Source organism: Diadema setosum, chromosome 17, assembly GCF_964275005.1.
Source record: "Diadema setosum chromosome 17, eeDiaSeto1, whole genome shotgun sequence".
In the NCBI taxonomy this organism is placed as follows: domain Eukaryota; kingdom Metazoa; phylum Echinodermata; class Echinoidea; order Diadematoida; family Diadematidae; genus Diadema; species Diadema setosum.
Window position 1 is genome coordinate 7419775 of NC_092701.1, and position 23975 is coordinate 7443749.

The following is a 23975-nucleotide window of genomic DNA, read 5'->3' on the forward strand; positions in this document are numbered from 1 at the left end:
CCATGTTTTGATTTGCCTGTTTGCTTCTCATGAGAGCATTCACGATGACGACATACATGTAAATGCATGAAAATTCGCGGCAAAATGGCTACTACTGTAATAGACATATTGTCCCAGTCACTTAAAGACTTACAGACAATCTTCCTTGTTCGGGATCTTGTGTATGGTTACATTAATCTACATTTTATACAAAATCACCACAGAATATCTGATTTATTTGTCAACCACACAAAGTGTTTCCTCGAAGACAAAACCACATTGTTCTAATCAAACAAAAGAATAAGGGTGCAATTTGGCAGAATACACTTTTTCCAAAGTAGGCTTACATGGAAAAAAAAAAACACACACACACACAAGCGCCAAATATCTTCCATTGGATGTGCTGGCGTCATTGAAGAATCGTATCGATATTTACATCTTAAAATAGGCCTCTGTGTGATGTGTGTATTGTGTGTGTTGACCGATTCTCCGGCCATTATCAGGCCATGTGAACGTTTCGAAGGTTTTCATGTTTTTATAATGTTACAGACCCGTGCATATACACACGTTCGCATGTCCACTCGCGCATGGATATTGCAGGCGAGCAAGTGCTGATAATCATGTATGAGTGACATGTAACTTCGGACGACGAATGATACGTAATCATGGTAATGGCAAGTCGTGAGCTGGAATTTGTAACAATTATAATGTTGCATCCTAGACATAATCAATGTGTTCATCTCAGCGTTTGAGGCACAGTTTTGGCCACTCACTTCCGTACCACGAGGGAAGCTTTGTTTCAGCGCTGTCTACACCTTTTGTCAGATCTCCCTTCCGACAAAGGAAAGAAGAGGAAATAAAGGCTATTGCTTTTGGAAATCAGACGCTGATCGCGACTTGCCATCGTGGAGATTGGCGAATTATTAACCCGCGGCACGCGGCAGGCATTGCGATACACTCGGATGGTGATGATAAGCTCACTTATAGACGTACTTCAGCAGCTTTGCCATATTTTTTTTCCCTTAATAAAACAAATCTTTTTCCCTAGTCTCTCTGTTTTTTCGCTAAATCTGTAAACAAAACGGAGAGAGAAAGAAAGATAGATAGATAAGTGTAGAGAGAAAGAAAAATCGTGCACCTGTAGCTTTTCTCATACAGATTGGTTTTTAGTTACATTGGCAGGGATTATAATGTCTATATTTACCCAGCTCTTTAGTCGACAAATGAATCGGTGTACCAATAAATGTCAGATGGGGGGAAAGGGACAGAAACAAAGAGAAGGGATGGGGGGGGGGGGATGGAGGGGTTGGTTGGAGGGGTAGTTGAGATCGAGCAGTGCTTAAATACATTCCGCTGGAAAATCAATTTTCCCCGGCATTTAAGTTCGTGTAAAATCGTGCTTTGCTCTCGATTTGCAGCTCCAATATTTACCACAATCTTGGCACTGATTGCTGCAAACATTGTATCCTCTTGTGCTGGCGGAAAAAAAAAAAATGAAACGACCAAATTGCCGTCACCTGTTCAATTACAATGGAATATAACATTTCACTTTACCACACAAAGGCGAGGAATGCAAACGTCGCCCGATATTGTATCAAAACGCGCCCGCGATCATATTCTTGCTATGTATGTAACTGTTGGGTATTACCACGTGTAACTAACAAGATCTATCAAGCAATAAACATGAAAGTAGTATCCTAGGTGATATTTTTGTTCTTCAGTTGTTATGAGGTAATGATTTGTGTCTCACTTCTTTTAAACCAGTGTATTTCGCAAACAATAAGGTTGTGGTTATGAGGCGGTGAATATTGGTCCTTTTTATTTAACGTTTGAAGTGTTGTCTACTGAAGTCGTTTTGAGTCGCATCCGCAGTGGGAATAGGAAAGTCCTCCTAAAATGTCGTATCATGGAAATGGATGGTGATGGTGATGACTGACTGCGATTTAAGCAAGATTGTGCTTCCCTCGTTCTTCCATGCAGTGCTGTGTGTTGTCTTTTACAGTCGTGCGGCAGCCAACGCTTTGTTTGGGGGCCGAGTTGAATCATGGCGGCATTAGTCGCACAATAGCTCCTAATGGAGACGTGTGTACAATTACTTGCACCGTGGTGACAGTCGACATTTTAGGCCTGACGAGTAGAATACGATTGCCATTTCTTTTTCTTTCTTTTTTTTCAACTTTCGACGATGACCAATTCCGACCCCCCTGAATAGCTCAGTTGACTGCGGCATTCGCTTCTGTCTTCTTGGGTGATGTGGAAAGAGTTCTTAAACTCTTCAAAAACTTACAGTTCGCGTGTACCCTTTGCAACTCTAACATTAGATTAATTTCATAAGCTGGCATACTGTTTACTGTAGATATATGTTGTTCAGACCTTTCCTCAAAATGATAAAACTGGAAACGTCTTTATGAAGGAGGTGGAGACAGTACCATAGATTTACAGCGAGTTTATTCGGAGACCAAAAAAAAAGTAACTGCAGCTTCGGAGGCAAGGCTTTGATAGATTATCATTTTTGGTCAGGTTTTTTTTTTTTTTTTTAATGCAATGTAATTCTTAAAATGTTTCATTTTGATAAGCATTACGATGGTGGAACGTCGCCATGCAATCACAGCGTTTATTCGGAACCGTTACACGCATGCAAGAATTAAGACACTATCAGTAACGCCATATTGTACTCAAGCTGTCACAATAACGCATGCCTATACGCGTATCATCACAGGTGGATTCGTCAGTAGCAAAACGAATTCGGTTCTATTGTCAGTCGGTGAGGTCGTTTTTGTTTTCTTACTTTCTTTGGAAAATGTCTAATTTATTCTGTTAGTCAGTAAATCCTGGGGAAAGAGAATGCCAAAAAAAAAAAAAAAAAAAGCTGATACATATATTATAAAAGACGGGAGATGGCTGTCTGATTTTTCCACTCTGCTTTTCTCTATCTCCTTCTCTTTTTAGCTCTCTCTCTCTCTTATTTCAGAGTGGGATGTATAAATGATGAGGAACGGAGGGACACCGCCATGATTGGAGGCGGGAACGTGACACGGGTAGACCAGATTGGCTCGGCCGTAATCGCGGGGTATGATTTTGAGGGGGTTTCGGCGAATACTGCGTGCTTTTACGAGCCTATAAATCTTGTTTTTGCCATGCATTATACAACTGTTGGGGGCACTTTGGTTCTGATAGCTCCAATCTCCCGCCCAACTAAAATTCTATCATTCCACCATATTTCTTTGCTTGTCCTAGTTTCATTTCCACTTTCGTATACGAGTGCAGTGAGGGTGAACTCCTGGTGGTGTATTAAAGTTTCGACTGAACTCTTTGTGTTTGCTTGTGTGTATGTGTGTAATAAAATATGAAGGGCTTATTTTCAATGCATAGTAATGTCACGTCTCTGTTAAAAATAAGCTTCATCACAAACTTTACGGCAAACTTTAAGGCGAAAGAATAAAGTACGCCACTCGTGCGTCTAGTTTATTGTCTGTGTGAATGATGTTTGTGTGTATGTACGTTTGTGTGTTTTGCAGGCATCAGCTACCGTCAGAAGGTATACCGCATTCGTTGTAAAACTGCACAGGCATGCAGAGCACACGCGTGCACGCTTTCCCACGTGCACGAAGATTCCAAGTCACCCGCGATGGGCTACGTAATCCTCACCAGGGAGTCGATCAATTAATGTAATCGTAATGTAGCTGTTGAGTGTGAAAAACAAGACGATGCGCTTTCTACATTGTCCTATTCAACATCTGTGGCTATAAAATTAAACCTCCATGCACTGCACAGAGCGGCAAGAGGTTGAAAGGTCGACAACGCATTATCACAGATGCTGATTTGAATAGAGAGGCAGCTTGTCCTTAACCTTGTGTATTGTCGTCTGTGCGGGTTAGGTGTACAGCAAGAAAAATAGTACTCGTAACTTGATGCATATCACAATCACCACTGCAATTTCGCAGCATGTTTAAAAAGTTATGTTATTGGAATAGACTTCATCAGGGATAGAATTGTATTTTGCATGGTATGTCTGTACACGTTCACGTCTTTATGATGCGTTTTTTATTCACTATCTATTAAAACTCGATGCATTATTACCATTAATAGTCTTGTCCTTACAGCGATACAATTTAATTACAAGAAATAAATAAGCTCTAATTACTGGGTGCATAATTAATATGGTCTAGAGAGCTCCCTTGCTAGACACCGTATTTGTCCTTTTTGTGAGTGCATGTACAAGACTGAAACACTCTGCTATGGTAAACATGTGACTGTTGAGTAGTAAGCTGTACCCCCTCGCAGGGGCTTGGATTTATGAGAGTGATTGCGTTACACCTTCCTCTTCTCGTACGTACGACGTGTCCCGAATGCCAACGATCCGCCACGGTGATTGCCGAAAATTCCCCGAGCGCGCGCTTGCAATTTATACACTGATTCACTTAATTAGGATGTAACTTTCTCTGTTTGATAGAATTGCCGAGGGGCAGCGAATATGAATCATGGGGCATGATCGAAATGAAGAAATAGCAGAGTGTTTGCGATTAATATTAATGCGTGCCTGACTACAGCCGTCTGTCGCGGCCGTTGCTACAGCGTCTTCCAATCGCCCAAACTCTAAGCAGTGCGAAAAAAAAAAAAACTCGGGGCACGTTGTTCTGAGTTGCACTATTATCATAGCCATCTAAAGACAATAACAAGGGGAAATGGATGATGATTGCTAAAGTTTAACATTTTAAGAATCTCTTTCAATGAAATGATTCCGTCATTTCTCTATTGTTTCCCCTTTTTGTATAGTTTCCTTGAGAGTATAGCCCCCTCCCTTCACCCCTTTACCTCCCTCATTTTCTCCCCTTTTTCTGTGCCCTTGTCGAGGGAGAATATATCGCTAAGGAGCGAGGAGAAAATGTCTGCAGTGATATATATCACACACTCATGAATAATAGATGCGTTTCCCGCTCCCTGCATCTCGAGATTGTACACGGGCCGTGGGGAGATGGAAATCAGGAAGATGAAGACCCGAACTAACGAATCAATTAATATCATGTCTCATTGATCTCTCACACCGGGGAGAGAGAGAGATAGCGAGTGAGAGAAGGAGATGATGGGCTGAAGAAAGAGACATATAGGAACAGAGCAAAATAGAGAGATAGAGAGTGACAGAGAGAGGTAGAGTGCAATGAAGATGTTAGACGGACAAAAAGATAGATATATAGCGAGAGATAGACAGAAAGAGAGAATCATAAAGAGGTGAGCAAAAAAGAGAAATTGATGGACAAAAAACAAATATATAAACAAACAGAATGGGAAGTATATATAATAGAAAGAGAGAAAGTTATATAATCAGACCTATAAGGAGAGAGAGAAACACTAAGTGACATAAAGAAATATAATGTACAATGAATGGCAAAACGCATACTTGAGCATTCTGAGAACTAGAAGGACATAATAATTGTGAAGAAAAAAAGGGAATAATGTTCTCGCGCACACAGATGGAGATATATCCTCTGCATGTCGTCCAGAGATTTCGAAAAAAAACAACGAATTGTGATAACTACTGATAGGTATGGCGACTGAATGCCAGGATGTGAGAAATTTGAGAAAGACTGAAATAAAGAGGGGAAAACATGAAAGCTGCTACAACTTGAAAATGAAGTGGGAGAGAAAGAGAATTATTAAGAGACGAAACAGAAAACGAACGGCGGACAGCTGATGTCAGAGAGACTTGAGTAGGCGCCACGAGGAGTCTTCGGAAGAACGTCAACTTTTGCCAAAAGACTGAGAAGAAGGACGTGTATATATATATATATATATATATATATATATATATATATATATATATATATTTATATTATATCATATATATGAAGAGTTTGTTTGCAAAAACCAATAAGTCCATATTTGTCAAATGGAGACATTTGCGATTAAAGGTCAAGAAAAATGTAGAGAATAATAAGAAATTTTTTGCTTCTTTTGACCATAACTTCAAAAATATACCTTTATATGTAGTGACCAATATATCATTTAAAATGTATTATTTTGTACTTTGTGACAGAGACCGTACTTCAAAATCTTCAAATATGGACTTATCGGTTTTTGCAAACAAACTCTTCATATATATATATATATATATATATATATATATACATATATGTTTGTGCTGTGTGCGTGTGTGTGTGATTCTGGTATGATAGGGTACAGAAAAGGGAGAAAAAAGATAGGGAGGGGAGAGTGCAAACTTCTCAGACAAGTCGACATGGCGCCACTATCAGAAATAAGAACATATTCGCTTGAAAAATAAAAGCAAGCGAATTTGGAAGGGTGGAGTTGGAGATATGACAGGGAAAGTTGGTGAAATGGTGAGATATACTGAGAGAGAGGGGAGGAGAGAGAGAGAGAAATGGGAAATATATGTACTGTGATATTGTGTGTGTATGTGTGAATGAGAGAGATGAAGAGATGGAGGGAGAGAGGGAGAAATGTAGGGAGGGAGAGAAAAGGAGAGAAAAGGGAGATGAGACATGGTGGGGAAAAAAAGGAGAAAGATATTCTTTGACAGGTAGTGGGGATAAGTCAATCTAGAACCCCGCCACACCATGCGCGAGCAGCGGGCCGGAACGGCCGGGCTGTCAAGGTAATTGCGCGGTGGCCAGTTCACGATGTTTTTGATTTTGTTTTTGTTTTTGCCCCCGTATCTCCTCCCATTGTCTTCTTTCTCCCCATCGAGAATGGCAGGCAACACTTTCATTTAAAGGACCAGGTATTGATCGCAATCTCAGTCCCTCCGATCACCACTGCTGCGTTGGAACATTAACCTTGGAATTTACACTGGTATATCTCGCTACTTCATAAGATGTGAAAGGATCGTACTTTTCAAGTCATGCTTCAGAGAGAATGTTAAGTAAGGCATCGAAAGGAAGATCACTGCTAAATCACAATAACATGGTCTAATACCTGTCGGACAAAATCCATTATCACATTGCTCTTTTGTCAAAAGCCTATGGTAGATAACTTCTACATCACCTAAAGTATCTAATTAACAACAACAGCCATGTAGCTAGAGGCGCGGGAGAGTGCATGGATGCATTCTTATACGGGATTTAAAGGGGATGGCTAGTAACTGATCAGTGGGAATTAGTGGGAATGCTGGGGATTGATTATTCCAATCCTTGTGGGATTCATTTAAGAGTACATTATGTATCTATTGTTGTGTGAAAATTATTTGACTCAGAATGGTCTCATATTCAAGTAATGTGCAGTTTAATATTTCCGGTTATCATGCCTGTACAGTGACGGGGCGATTAAATTGCACATTACTTGAATATGAGACCATTCTGAAGCAAACAATTTTCACACAACAATAATTATAATGTACTCTTAAATGAATCCCACAAGAATTGGAACAATCATCCCCCAGTATTCCCACTGATTCCCACTGATCAGTTACTAGCCATCCCCTTTAATGATGGCACGATGAAGAAGAAATATCGCCGCTTGAGTACAAACGATAAGTGATGCGGAATTGTATAGCTTCCAAGCTAACACACGATCAGTAGTGTTATGAACATAGCTCATACTGTGACGTAAGAACAGTGAAATTTCATCTGGAAAGCGGGGAGAAAAAGGTAAATTAGGTTCATTATTTGTTTTATACATGATGTATTTATCATGGAGGGGACATTGTCATCATAAACCGATTTCAATACTACTGACAAAGTCATGAAAAAGAAAACAGATTGACGATAAGACTATATACACGAGAGTCACCCCACGATTGCAGTCGATTTGAACTAAACAACATTGACACTCAAGGATGAAAATCTGCCCTTCCTTTGCATTTCCCCTACATTTCTCTGTTCTCCTTTGCCCTTGTAGCAGCAAACCACAGATAATACTCACTTCAACAAAAACCTAATCTGTGTGATAATGACTTGGAGTGGATGAATGAATGAATGATAATTCATCCGATGCTGTTCTTGAATATCAACATGTCATCCCTCACCCGTCCCCACCACTGCAGGCACCCGAGCCCTGGCGGAATGGGTGACCGTCGCGGGCTTGCAAGTCAAGAAAAGTCTCTTCGCTGCCTCGCTTTGGTAATCGTTGCGCTGTGACAAACGTCCCATCCGGTTATGCGGGAGGAGGTTGGATGCTTGAACCGACGCGTGAAACGCGCGCTGTGAAGAATGCGTGATTGTGTCTGTCTAAAGCAGTGTATGAATTTAACTGTTTATGATAAGAAGTTGCAGGAGGGGTAAAGGGGAAAGAAATGGCCAGGAGATTGTGAAAATGGGGGTAAGTATATAGGGAGTGGGGAGGGAAGTCGGAGGGGTATGTTTCCATTGTCTTTTGGTTGGAAACAATTACCGATGAGGCATAAAGGATATAGACCTAAAAAAATCCTACCACTGTTGATAACATCTGTTGGCTTATCTGCCAAAATAATTGATATTTCACTGCAAGACCTATACATTCTAATTGAGAAATTTGATTATATTTCAAGCATTAAATTGATTAGCTTTGAATATGAAGGGATTATATGAAAGGTGTGTTTTGTTGTGCATTCTTCTTTTGTGCCGAAAACTCGTTTCAGCGCGTCAAGATTTCAATTCATTTTCCACAAAATGTTGAATATCACAAAGCCATATCACCCCACCTCTGCTCATCCCAAATTTCTTAGATCATCATTTTTTAAGGACGTACTATACACCATTATCATCAGAGCTGTCATCACAATAAATTCATTTTGAACAAACTCATTACGTTCCTGTGAAATGACCCCGAAGTGACCCCATCTTTTGCTGTGTACATGTTTTGTTTACCCTTTGTTCTGGATTGCCTCCTGTACTTTTTTCCCTTCTCTTGACCTGGAAATGACGTCAGAGTTGCGTAAGGCGCATGCTCACTGCGGCAAATGTTTCCCCTCCCCCTTTCTCTCTCTAATGCGTCTAATATAATATTGATGATTGACAAGAGGGGGGAATAATCAGCCCCCATCGCGGGATCAGACCCGGGAGAATTTAGTTGTAATGACGTTAGTCTGATTGTATTGTGCTGCTAAAATATAATGTCTCGAAAGTCATTACAAAGAGTCAACAGGGTGAGGGTGAAAAGGAAAATTGACATGTGTCCGCAATGCACTTGTCAACAGAAAGAGAAATCTGACTTTACAATGGAAACAAACAAAACACTCAGAGAGAGAGAGAGAGGTGGGAGTAGGTGTGAACAGCTGGTAAAGATAGTTACTGATCAACAAACATATACAACCTTCTTCAAGTGAGTTTGATAGTTATGGTAAAAAAAAAAACAAAAAAAAACAGTTGCATACTGAAAAGATGACGTCATATTTCATGACACAGAAGACAGAGCAAGTATTTTAGTCTACTGTCAGTCATCATCAAGGATCATCATTAGTAAATTTGTATCATCATTAGTAAATTTGTATCAAAATCATGCTTTAGGACCTCTAGACAGACTGTGACGATTACTCTGTTCTTACCGTTCGAGGGAGGTGACGGTATGTCGTAGCTCGATATCTCGCCCTGGAACCGATAACTGTGACGAGTCGCGCCGACATCGGTAACTGGGAAAGGTGTTATTTCGGGCCGTAGTCGAGGACTGCCGTGAGCGTGGACCTTCGGGACGGTCAGTGTGAGCGGCATGGACGAGATCGGGACGTCCGCCGACGCCGGACGTCCGGGCAAAGGGCTGCCGGCCGTGGTGGCCGCCACGGGCAGGCCGGAGGGGCGTTTGATTGGATGAGTGAGGTCGGCTAGCCGTTGCTCGATGCTCAGCGTCGGGCTGTGCTGCTTGGTCGGCACGGCGGCCATGGACGAGTCGGTGATCGGGAAAGGACGTGGCAGTCCGATCAGATAACGACAATGGGCGATCTCGGTTTCGCTCGTCGGCGTCAAGTCAAGAGCATCTGCAAAGAATAAGAATGATAAGGTCACAGGTGTAAATAATCGTCCAGATGTAAGCGATCAGGAGTGACCACAGTGGTCAGTTGATCCGTATGATTTTGCACATCTCACCCATTTTTTTTTCTTTAAACTTGCGAAGTACTTCTTAGTGATGGACTTACAAGTAAGAGTGGCAGTAATCTAAATATAGAAGTAGAAAATGGCAAACTTGTTTGCATGCTCTTCCTCCTATATATATTTGCAGAGTCTATTCAATCACTTGGTTTCTTTGGGATCTCGAATATCTCAGAAGGGTGTGTCCTGAGTTTGACCAATTTCTTCGTCAGCTAATCTGTAATCCTGTCTTTGACTTCAATAGTCATGTTTATCACAACACAGCGAAAGATGCCGTCATGTGTTAAAAAAAATAAAGTGAAAATCAAGGATGGCAATTCATAAAAGTGGATAAGAAATTCAGCATTGGACAATGTATCCACTGACATTTATCCGTGTTGTGATGGCCAAATTCATTTGATTTCTTAGTCGGTAGAAAAATGTCCATAAGTGCTGCTTAGGGGGGGGGGGGGGGGGGAGAGACCCAACAAACTCTGAAAGTTTCACCGGAATTAGCTTCCTAGTTTAGATTGGTTCACTTATCGGCAAAAGAAATTTAACGGCAAAAGAAATTTAACTTTTCGTCCGTGGTTTCCACTTTGCGTGTGATGTGTTTTTCCTTTTTTTTTTGTTATTGTGCTTTGTTTTCTTTTCTTTACGCTTTTGTATACGTTGCGCATTTACAGTAGTCGCGAGATTGACAAGTGTGGCCGATTATGAATTCATTTCTTCCGGCCAGTACCGGTGCATTTCTATTCTTGTTATTCCTTTATCTCTCAGAATTCCTTTGCATTGGTGGGAAATCATGTCCCAGATCTGGAATCCGTTCAAGTGGTCTCAAGTGTTCGGGAAATGATTGAGCATTTGAGGAAGATTTTCAATCTCAAATCCCCGTCAGAATACGCCTGCCTTTCCAAACGTTACATGTAAGTATTCTAGTATGCTTCGGGGGGAAAGCGAGCCAACGTGAAAAAGGACAGCCAACGTTATTTTGACACGTGTGGGACTGGACGAGTGATCTGCGCGGTGCGCTGGAGAATTTAGATTATTGATTAAACTAATTAATCTAGATCAAAACCCCTTAATGGCGATATTCCATCATAATATGAACAGATAAGAATGGATCGCCAAGATAATGAGGTCATTTACAATTTCACTCCCGGCCGTGCGACATAAATTGTGGGGCGAGAATTACTAGAGGGCAATAGAGCAGCTTCTGGCTCAGTGGTGATACGTCTTTCCTTAACCACCTTTCTGCGTGCTCGCAAAGAAGAGAGAAAAACCACAAGAACAAGAAGGAAGAACAACTCTTTATAGGTATGCACGTTTCTTTCGCCTTTAGTAGAAAGGACTCCACCTTCCAGTGTTGATCTTGCGTGGCTAACTTTGGCAAAAAAGTTAACTTTGTGATTGAAGGGGGAGGGGGATGGAGAGTACAGGATGAGAAGATGAAAGAAGTTGGCATCTTGTGACACATTTAGCCGAGTTTGGTTTAGCAGTGATGACGATGTATAGTGTATGTATGTGCATGTGCATGTGCGTGCGTGTGTTTGCGGAGATGTGGGTGTGTTTGAGTGTGTGTGTGTGTGTGTGTGTGTGTGTGCGTGTTTGTGTGTGAGAGAGATGGAGAGGGGGGGGGGCAGCTCATCCAAGTTGTAGGTATTCATCACTATGTACAGTACATTGAAGACGGTAATAGGAGTGGACAGGACATCGAAAATATCACATAAACAAAAGAGAACAAAACAATTATGGGGAGAGATTATTTCGTAGGGAATTCGGGAAGGTGGGAAACACGCATGATTTATTTTGATACTGCAACTTTTCTACACAACTGTTCGGAACTTATAGTTTATTTTGTCTATCAAACCAGCAAAGAGAAAAATCTAGTACTATCTTTTGGTCTACAACTTCATCCATTTGTCAGACTCTTTTCCAGTGCAGAGTTTACTGACTCCTCAACGGTCTCTTTGCGTCATTTTGTCACACCAATAGCTTTGGTCTCGACCGTTACGTTAACCGTGAAATTAGCCCGCGACCGTCTGCTATCCGTCCGAGGGAATCTCGCAGAAAATCAAGGCGTATAGCCTGCTCGATTTAACGAGGCGCGAGCCCGCTGCTTTTTACCACTCCCCGCACGCATCTTGATCAAACACGGAGCAAGGGGTTTAGAAAACATGACAGTGAGATCATTTATTTGAAGGGGGTGATTTTTCACCCTCTGGCAGGTGGAAAATTCGAATCTGAAAGCAAGAAAGAGAGGATGAGGAAAGAAAGGAGGAGGGGGTTGAGTAGATTCAGGAGGGAACAGGCTCCTGAATAACACACTCGGATGGACTCGGAGTCAAACAAATCACATGGCGCGCTCACATTGCGGTAAAGACAGGGGAGATGAGGGGAGGAGGCGGGAATAATTAATACCCGATTTGATGGATGTTGGGTCCAAATACTGTCATCCGGTATTAGAGGGCTGATTGCGTTAACCACTCCTAGCAGATTGCAACGGGCTTGTGCCCCGGACCCGCTCCCCGGTCATGCGTGGGAGAATTCTCGGCGGGGCGGATGCAGTCGAGGGCTCGGCATGAATCAAGGAGGAGTTTGTTGCGACTCAGAGGAGGAGGAGGAGGAGGAGGAGGAGGGGAGGGGGGGGGGGGGGTAGAGTAAGGTGAGAATGTTGGCGGGAACTTGGCGGTGTCGAAGAAATAATTTGTTCTTGTGATTAGATTTCAATTAGCTCATATATCTCAAAGATGTGATCGACAAAGTTTTAGCTCCGTGCCCTTCCTTGAATACTACATTACCTGCTTCATTCCTTGCGTTAGTTTCGCATTATGTATGTAGCCACGTCGACTGTGAACGCGACCAAGTTTACGGTTGTGATTCATGTTCTCATCAGGATATGTTACTACGCGAGAAAAAAAAAATGATGCAATTGCATCGGCACTGCTACAAGAATAATTGCATGCAGAAAGCAACCAAATATTAGACTTTGCTCTTGCATTAATACAAGATAATAGTATTATCGCAGTAAGCGAGCGAAAACTTGAGATGTCCCAGTTTACACTCGCCCATGTCACTTCGACTTTGTCGCCTTTTATAGTCTCTTTAAGCCGCATGAATGTAGTTAGGACCTTCTGCGTCTATAAGCCCTAGACTCAGAGCCTCCCCTTTTCTTCTCTGCCCCTTGAACCCCACGTTCACCAGACACTCCGCCATCAGAACTCGTGACTGTCGTGGACGACGCCACTTGGCGAATCGCATCGTCTCATCGGGTCGCGTGTGTTTACCGCGGGCCATGTATCATGTCACGGCCTTTGATATCATAGCAAACAACGCTAAGTATAATGACTCGCACACGCACTCGATATTTATGGCTCTGAGGACGCGATGAACTTGCACGTTGAAAGGAGAGGAAAAACCGCCCTCTATCGTACGCCGCATACATGCCACCAACCTAATCGAGAATTCGTCTTCCTTTATCTTTCTATTCTTTCTTTCTCTCTCTCTGTTTCAAACTGAATACCTCAACTAATTCTACTTATAAAGATTCGATTGGTATTTTGTTTTAATGCTGTCTACATTTTGTGACATTATATCTGTTTTGTTTAAGCAAGATCTCCATACATTTTCGACACCCTCGAAGAGGTTGTTTGTGCTGTTTGTTTTTTTTTTCCGAGATGGGCATCTGTACAATGCAAAAGTCGCGTGTTTTGTCTCTGAGTCAGCTGAGATGAGATTTGACTTGAAAACAGTAAACTGATCTTGTCATTCTCTTTCTGGTGAACCAACCCGTAAAAATACTTTTACCTCTTTAGAGGTCAGAAAACAAGGAAACGACAATCTTTACCTGGCTCAAGACAAATTTACCTTCTGTTTTCATCACTATGGCATCTTAATTCCCGGGTCTTTTAACTTTCATTCGACCATTTTCTATTCATCTTCTCTTCCGGATGATGTGGTTTCCTTTACCACACATTCAGTAAAGTACTCCGCGATTTGGGTCTTACCTCTCGTAAACTACCATAGTATACAACTAATCGGATTGGAAGCGCTGACAAAATCAGCGAACAAAATATCCGTCTGTGTAGAATCGTCTGCTTCATTGTCTGTTACAATACAAAGTCATGTTGAGAGCATCTTTTTTTTTCTTTTCGCGACGTTCATACGCGTATACTGAAGTCCGCACGCACACATGCACCGATTCCCTATTATTGCGCTCTTTCTTGCTACAAGTACAGCATTTCTTTTTCTACACTATGTTGCGTGTTTAAAATCTCTTTTCGCATAATTTCCCTTTCCTGCGACTAATTTGCACAGGATTTTTAAGGCACTGAGATGCAGAAATGTTCTCCAGGATTTGTTTTTTCTTTCAGCCCCCCCCCCCCCGCGAAAAAAGGTAAGTAACCAAACTGCTGACACCATCATTCGTGTAATAGGAAATCTATATTGCATTATCATTTTAGCATTTTATCGAATCCGCTATGGAGACAAACTGAAAACGTAAATTATGATAGCAATTATAAGTGTATATGGGAATGTACGTGGTAGGAGAAAAGAAGAACGTGAAAATTAGATACACGTGCCTAAATACCAGAAGATGGCAATCCAGCTCATTATGAACTACCTTCGTAGGCCTAGATAAAGAAAGAAGGGGAGAGAAAGGAGAGAGAGAGAGAGAGAGGGGGGGGGGTGGGAGTGGATAGGATTGTTTGAGGCGGCACACGCCGTCGACCTCGCCAGACTATAGGCATGCGATACGAGGCTTTGTCAATAGCTGTATTTCCCGCCATTCATATTTTGTTGTCAGACCTCAAACACGTGCCCGTTTTGAAAGCTGCAGCAGACACGAAATTAGGGAATCACAATTCAAAACTATGCTGATGTGACTATTCCTTTCATTCACGCCTCGAGGGGAAAAAAAGATGCATTTCTGAATGACTATACAGAGAGGGTTCAAAGTTATCCATGTGTACATTCTTTGACCTGGAATGAATAGCACGAAGGGGGGGGGGGGTTGGTGGGGTGGCAAAGTTTGATAAATAATAGGTACGCCCCGTTTTATATTTCGGCAGACTGTATGTTTAAACACCTCCCTGGCTGGCACATGCAAACAAAGCAGCCAAAATCACTGCAGTATTGTGATATATCCTAATAATACAAAGTACCATGTAATATCCATGCAGAGGAAAACTGCACAGTATTTAATGTACTTCACGTGTGCATTAAAAGGTAATGGAATAGGGACACGATGGTAAAGCTGCAGGGATGACGAAGCTTTCAATACACAAGTGCACTGATTCACATGCATTTAATCTTCAGCGATGTAAAATAAATGATTAAACAAAGAAATATCACAGGGAAATCTGAACTTTGCACATTATGACTTGTCTACACTACCAATGCTATCATTTATGGAAGGAAATTGAGAGATCGAGATTGAAATCGAAGAAGCAGATCAGATTATTAGCTCGCTGCCATGCAGTTTAGCTTAAAAAAAAATGGCCAGACTTAAATCGAGGGGATAATTGAGGTTACAAATGCAGAGACTTAATTCTTAAACAGACAGAAATAAGCAACATGAAAAACATGGGCCCACAATGAAACAGGATGAGAGAGGTTGGACTGTGTAGCCTCGATCGGCAATGTCACGTTATTAGTGTTTCGTAGGTGCTTGGAAAAAAAATAATTAATTTAGTTTTCGAAAGATTGACCCGAGTCAAAAAGCACGCACGCACCGGGACACTGAGCAAACTCGGCCTCTCTGACACCGCCTGCACTAACTCGCTAATCTCTGCCAGAATCTCCGCCCTATCGTCACCTGCACTCGTGTATACACGCACCCACCACAATGAGATGTGTCATTATTATTAATTGTTAGAAGGGCCGAATGCATGTGTCTTTTTTTCGTTTTGTTCTGCCGTAAATCGAGCAAATAAACGAGCTCTGAAATGAGCAGCTCGAGTCTTCTTCTAATCTTAAGACGCTTTGGACTCTTTTGTTATTGACTCAGCTCATAAATCAAAATTTATCAACGAGGATGTGTAAGGGTGGACTCGTCGAAACATTATCGCGTCGAAGTCATAGCTGCACAAACGAGGGGGAAAGAAACCAGGGTTATCACCTGTTGTTCACAAAACCCACAGCGATCGGCCCCTAGACCGTACCCTTTGTCAACAAAACCAGTTGAGAAATCAAAGTTAACGGCACCGATTTGGGATCATTTGCATGAATCAATAGATATATGTGTACCCGCTGTCGAAGTGTGGACACATTTTGGCGTGCGATTGAATGCCCAGCACGTACGCCCGCCAGATCCGCCCATCACAGCTCTGGGCTGGCTAAACTAAGGGAGGGTGGGGGGGGGGGGGGGGGGGGACGTGCGATATCTCTCGCGTGTATCAAACACCAACCAAGCTCTTTGCCGCGTATCAATAGCATTGTTTTTCCCCTCGTGCGATATTGGTTATGGCGGGATGGAATTTGAGTTGAGGGAACACCTGCCTGTTATGCACACATATCAAGCTATCAATCCGAGATAAGGTGTGTCGTCGAAAGAACGACGAAAAGAGAAAGAGAAGGAGTGAGAGAAAAAAAAAATCTTGGCAAAGGAAGAAAGACAAGGCTTAGTATGGCTGTGCAAATGCAACTCTGCCGAGATTAGCAAATAGAAGCATTTGATTGGCCATCATGTGTAAGCACACACGACCTACACGCGAACGGTTTAGATAACGCTCGAAGATGGATGTCACATTAGTCTTAATATGCAGACCCAATTTAACACACACCGCGGAGATCACAATAAAAACATGCTCATAGCCAAAGTATGCTACACAGCGGCTATTGTTGCATTTTGCCGCATGCCATAATGTGAAATCTTTGTTTTGTTATTTAGAAATTTGAAGCTACATTGTTTTTAAGGGTTTATGAAGGCCGATAACCAGCTAGTGCAGTCTGGAAAAAAGACAAGCAGGAACGGGCGCCACTAACACCGTGTATTGCGGTGCTGAGCGAACTGCTACACGGCACATGCATCGAACAATGCGATTTATCTTTTACTTCTTGTATTCCTCTTCTGTATATTAGCGGTCGGTTTACGGAGATATTCTGAGTCGTTTTTACAACATTTGTTTCATTTACTTCAAGCGTTGAGCCAGTGAGTTGACGACTTCCCCAAATTTCTGGTTCTTGTGGAGAAATAATGTGGGATTTCCCCCTTTCCTGGGTCCAACTTCTTATACGGTTAGTTTCGAATTTGTACAGCCTTGGTGGAATCGTAAAACGCACAGTTATCGTGATTTTTAGGGAGCCTGCACAAACATTCGCTGCCCGCTGGTTGCGATAGTCACCAAGTAATGATGCTAATGATAAGACCCTTTTGGAAACCATTAGCATTGTGTTCTGAAAACCAATTATATTGTCCACTGTGCATGTATTAGGTTACAAGAATCCCCAAGTCGAGGAGAAAAGTTATATGGGATGGGAAAAAAAAAACTCGAATAATAATAGTAATTATTGCTATTGCTATTGATAACAATTAATGATAAAATGAATATTATTGCTAGCCATTACGTTCGGGGGGGGGGGGGGGGGAGGGACTAGGCAATCGCTTAGAAAGTAGCCACATTTGCCATGTCAGTACACCATCTAACATTAAAGACCTATAGAGACCGCCATCTTGGGTCACGTGTCTAAGTTACCAGCAATATTATTTTTTGTTTCCCCACACATTATTATGGGATGTCCATTGTGGTGAAATGACCACGATGATGTACAATGTCCGCCTTGTTCTTATTGATAATGTCACTTTTCTTGGTAGCAGTTAGATGTGTGTGGTTGACGAGTTTGTGATCACTTTTAGCATTTATTTTCTTCAAGGTTATTAGAGCGCGGCGTCAGACAGAAATCGATAAAAAAGAATAACACTTTTCCCATTATGAGTTGTAAAAAATCCCCAGATTATTTAACTCGCTGTAAAGCGATGAATAGCACGACCCGACCTGGTTTGTGTTGGCAGACTTTCAACCACGAAGGGAAAAAATAGAAGGCAGTTTCTAGGAATGTTTGTCATTTAATATCATTTATATGTTCTTGGTACTAAAGCTGCCTACAGAGTGTGTTCTAATACATACATACATTACATACATACATACACACATACATACATGTTTGTGTTATGTATGAATGGTAGGTATGAATGAATGCATAATATGAACATTTAAGTAATGTGTATATGCTACATAATCATGCGGTTTTATGTATGTATGTATGTATGTATGTATGTATGTATGTATGTTTCAAAAACTCTCTCCCACTTCCTTGGTCAGTCCAATCTTCAAAAACGCCCTCTTGGTTGTAACTGCCCCTCGATCTCTAACCGTCTTTTTCTTATCTCTTTGTTATTATAGTAATCAAGTTTGATGTGAACTTAAATCACGATCTTTGTTATAAGATTAAAGGAGGAATTCTTGTTAGGGCAAATTCTAAAATCATATTAATTACTCCTTTGTCATTTAAAAAGAAATTTGACCTTTATTCGATGATCTTTTAATGTAATCTCTTCTTGTATATCAGGGGACCATATCACATGAAGACAAAATCCGTCTTGAATTTAATGCATTCATGGATTAGCACGATTAGCATAACAATTAGTATACTTATATAGGTATATAGCTTACAACTGTATGGTATGTTTCTGTGTATGAATGCCGGTATGCTTGTAATGTGTGTGTGTGTGTGTGTGTGTGTGTGTGTGTGTGTGTGTGTGTGTGTGTGTGTGTGTGTGTGTGTGTGTGTGTGTGTGTGTGTGTGTGTGTGTGTGTTGGGCTTTGGGGCGGTGCTTTGCACAGCACAAGCCATGAGTAACGTGCCTCAGCACAAAATTAACCCTTATTGTAAGGGACTTTGGACAGTGTGCGCAATGCTATGGGATTTTCTGTGCCATTAATCGACACCCAAAACATAGAAAAGGTTAAGTTATGGAATGTTTTCGGTTTCCTGCACTTTAAACACCTTGTCGATTCTTAAGAGCCGGCCGTTGATCAATACGGTATGATTAGCTTGTGCACACACGTTGATGCTCTAAGTGTAAATCACGGGTAGAAGTGTTGAGGGCACACTTTAATTGTCCCTTGCAGCACACGCGTTTCCTGTGCAGAGACCCGATATACTACCGAGTACATTGTGCCAATCACCAAGACAGCTAGTGACATTATACACACAGCACGTCACTGCACTGTCGTTCACAGACACTTATCGTAGAAGAGCCCTCTCAGAACACTGTCAACTCGTTTATATCATAATTATGGGTGCACTTTTAAGCTATAAGTAATAGCATCTTCGTCATAATGACGTGTCTGTTTTCACGGCAAGATCACCTCGGAATGATTCTTCATCTTGCCCAATGTTTCTCCGGAAAAAAAAATGCGAATCATCCCAAAATGATAAAGCCAACTTCGCATCATTCTGCTTTAACTTCTTGTTCTTCTGAGTATTTAGGACAGTTGTTATAGGACACTGCTGGCGAATATATATATATATATATATATATATATATATATATATATATATATATACATATATACATATATATATATATATGAAATGTGTAACAAATGTTTTATCATGCTATGTAGTGGCACCAAATCTGGCGGCTGCAATGACTTGATAGTTAATGAATGGACAGTTAATTATGAAGCTTTGGCAAAATATTATTCATTGTTATAACATACAAACGGACACATACAATTAATTACACACACAAAAAAAAAAAGAATATGTGGAAGAAAATCATACGTTAGAAATGAGAAGTTGAACATTAGACTAAATAACTCAACCCCAGTGTATTAATTAAAGGGCACAATGTAATGTATTCATATTACCACAGTAACGAAATGTAGGCCTAATAATCTAGTGTACAAAATCTGGAAATATTCAGAGATTTTCAGAAAGCAGTGTTTCAGTTATACACAATGACACTAATGTCTTGAAATTGACAATGGTGATTTGAAGAGGACTTCTACACGAATATGCGTAGTTTTGTTGCATTATTAGTCAGTCTTCCGTATCGAGGATTCATAGGAAATTGTCATTTTTATCAGTAAAAGGTTTTTGACCAGAATGTTATCTCTTGGTTTGATCATCAAATCAAAATGCTCGTATGATTATCGCACGAAGTGTCTCACGCATGTAGCTACTGCCTCGCTGCAGTGAATACACGTTCTCCGTGGTCCCTCAAATCCTCGCATCCTGCTACGTTGTCAGTAAAATTATCAGAGAGAGACTTCTCTTTGTGCGTAATTTTGCAAGTGAAACGCTCACAAGCAGATGTTTATGGGAATTAATTTTGACTATTGACGAGATAGAGAGAGAGGAAGAGAGGAGGGGTAGTGTGGTAACATGGGGTTTTTGTGAGAGGGAGAGAGGGAAAGAAAAAAAAGACGTAGCCATTTATCCGTAAACGTCAATGTATTGTGGTACTATTTCAAATCGGTTCCAATCATTTTGCGAAACAATAGAAAATAAATGTCCCCGATGTGCGTATGCGGGGGGGGGGGGGATGTATGTTCCCATATACGAAATGACGTTTATATGGTTTATCTTTTTTTAAGCGCAAGCAATAATAGCAACGAGAGAAATCCAGCCTTCCTCATCCAACAACGACCAAAAAAAAAAGAAGTAAAATCACTGTTTCAACAATAACAAACAAGCAAACGAGGAAAAAATATTTCCGACGTGTTTGCTTCGATGCATGTTATCTAAAAAACACTGTCTTTTTCGTCTCTCTCTTTTCTCCCTAAATCACGTTCTGCCTTATGACGAGCGAGGAGAAATGTATTGTGTTAGCTCATCAAACTGCATACACGCTTGGGTCCGTATACATTACACGTGCGGCGGCGTGGCGCTACGAGGGTGCGCTCACTCACTCGCGACTTGACCGCCGCGCTACAATTAAAAGCAAATTAAACCCAAAACGCTCCACTTGACAGTTTGTGCTTGTGTGCGTCTGGAACTCATCCCCCTCCCCCTTCTCTTTCTTTCTCTTTCTCTTTCCCTCTTACCCCTTCCCCTTTCTCTTTTTATTACTCTAGCATCTTCCTCTCTCTATCAAATATACATATTATATTTGTATTTTTCTTTTACTTCAAAAACAAAAATTATAAGCAATCGACATGTGAAGGAAAGAGAAAGCAGACGTTAAAAGAGAGACGATGGTTATATGTTTCCCCCTTTCTTCATTGTCCAATAATGATGATGCGTTATACCAATGCCATTCTTTAGAGGTTGTCGGCAAATTAACTCAAGAAAAATGAAACAATTAACGCTTCACTCGAGAACCAACTCGGAGACCAAGGAGAAAACCGCAATTAAATTGACCTCAGCAGGAAGGGAATTTTGCCTTTTTCATCAACAAAACTCACGATCATTTTCGAGCCCGTAATCACGTCTGGACAGTAAGAAGGAGAGAGAAAAAAGAAGAGAAGTCTTACGTACGCATATCTCTGTAACCTAAGTAGTGTAGCTTCGCATAGCACGGTATTGACAGCCCAATTCGCGCTACCAGCAAAATCAGCGAAGCGTACTAACTTGAATCGGCGACTCTTGGAAGTAGACCCGCAAGACATCATTTATTTCTGGCTTGTTAGCATTGTGAAGAGAGCAGATTCCATCGCGAGAGTTCAGCATATTCTATGCCAGATAGTGGATGGACGGAATGATTATGACACCCATTTTATTTATTACAATCCGAGCGGGTCGGAGGGAGCATGCGACCACATCAGCGCGGCGCGGGTCTCTCGCCGGGTTCGAGTGTCGTGTGCCTGCGGGAAGTCAGGGGAGCGATGGATTGTGATGCCGGCTGGTGGTTCGCGCTCCGCTGTCACAGACGCTTTTTTTCCCCCCTCTCCTCTCCTCCTCACCCTGTTCTATCTCAGTGCGTAAAACCGCATTTTGCCAAGCGTGATAATAACGATTTCGGACAGAATTTCCCCTCAATTACAATTTAAAAAAACCCATCCGGAGATCACGGGTGGAATCAGGAAATTACATCTAAAATATGCATACTGAAATCCGTGAAGTAATCACACATGTTGAAAAAAGAAAAAAAAACACGACTTGTACATATTACATCTCAATCATTGATCACTTATGTCAACTCAATTAACTTTATCTCAAACCAAAATTCAATCACATTAATTTTTATGCCACAATTCAACCGCCATCAGAATAATTCATGCAGCGTATGTCGTATATGTCTGTTTCTTTCTTTTTTTCCCCTTTGGCTTCCGACATACGAACGTGTCCGATATATATATATATATATATATATATATATATATCACTTATGTCAACTCTAACTTTTTTCTGAAACCAACATTTATATATTATAAGAGAGAGAGGGGGGGGAGGTGTACGAACTTGTGTTTTTGATAGGAATCCATTGAGTCTTACAAACATAAGTTCAAAACATGTTAAATTGTTGCTTCACAAAAACAATAATGTTATTCTTGTTAAATAAGTGGGAATAGCTCCTAAATCATAACTTCATCCATAATAGCCTAACATTCGGAATGCGAAGTGTATTCAAGTTAAAGGATAACTGTATTAAATTAGTTACACTCAGCCTTGAAATTAAAACTAAATTCAACTGAATTCTCCAGCGAACCCTAAATCCTGAACTGTTTCGTAAACATTGTCACTGTACGTGATCAAGACTTTCGTAGTTAAATGGGGGAAAAAAAAATGGTGGAAAGAATACAAATGAATATGACACAGAAAAGAAACAAAGCTTTGTGATAGATGTAACGATTGTCGAATTTGTGTGATGGATGTCACTAAACGGACTAACTGAGAAAAGTTTAATACCTCTATGATAAAGAGTTGGTTTCTTAAAGTTTTTCGTTGACTTTGATTCAAAAGAAGGCAAGGTGAGGTAGTTCATTTTGTCCATGTAGGTGTTTGATGAGATGTAAGCTTTAGAAAATGTTCTCTAAACTTTACCAATGTATATCGTTTTACATGTAATCATATATATGTATATATATATATATATATATATATATATACTTGAATACAATGATCTGAACATTGCCCAAAGATGACCAAATAAGAATTATATCAGAATAAAAGTTGGAGTTAAACAGTAAAATGGATTGTGCTCACCAAAATTGAGTGTGGTATTCTTTTCAAATAAGTTTTTTTTTTCCTGTGATTAGTTTGCACTTATATAATAAAACTCTTGACACGAGAAAAGGGGCATAGATAATGATCATGTAACAAAGAAGGGATGAACAAGATATCCTCACCTTTCTTCTTCGGCGTAACTGGCGTGAACGCGCTCCCCATCCTCGGCTCGGCTGCGAGAGCTAGACCGGGCGACTCCGGGGAGGTCTCCTCGTGTTCGTCCGTCGGCGACGGGGCGTACCGCTGGGCCTTTTTCGTCGCCGTTTTGACCGTTTTCAAGAAGGAGCGTGGCATGATTGTAACCTCTCCCGTCACGATGCCAAGTGGCCGCAGATTATAATTCAATCGCCGGACGGATCCGATGTCTCATAAATACAAGAAAAATCCAGTAATGAGCGTGGGAAGCTATATCAGCAAGGGAACATCGGCGAAAAAGAGCATAATTCAGAGCGCTAATGTGGTTAGTCCGTGTCAGAAAAAGTTAAGAGGACAACACTCCGCAACAAGCAAACAAGAATCAAGATGTAAGAGTGATGAGAATTTGTGCGAGCCAATGACCTTCTCGCTGGACCTCAACTTTGGGACTGATTCCCAAGCTTGGAGTAAGCAGCGTTTTAATCACATCCAAAGTGATTAGCCCCTTATCAAAGCAGACGGTATGTATACTGCTAGCACAGTCGGGCAGCGGTGGCGATTCTCATACGTCAATTTGATTCTAGCTGATCTCTTAACATCGACAGGGATAATGAATAAAAAAAAAAGAGTGCAGCGTCCATAAGAGAAAAGGAGGTGGGGGCTTTAAGCGGGGGGCCAGGCGTAAAG

The 23975-nt window shown here is 41.1% G+C and overlaps 1 protein-coding gene across 1 annotated transcript in view; it reads right to left on the reverse strand.

Moving 5' to 3' along the window:
- The window catches only part of LOC140240990 (uncharacterized), a 41970-nt gene extending 18523 nt beyond the window's left edge, over positions 1 to 23447 (reverse strand). The window contains exons 1-2 of the mRNA XM_072320766.1: positions 23276 to 23447; positions 9458 to 9883 (exon numbers count right to left, since the gene is read on the reverse strand). Of these exons, the coding sequence (XP_072176867.1) occupies positions 9458 to 9883; positions 23276 to 23447 (598 nt within the window). The remainder of the gene's footprint in view (positions 1 to 9457; positions 9884 to 23275) is intronic.
- Between the last annotated feature and the right edge of the window lie 528 nt (positions 23448 to 23975).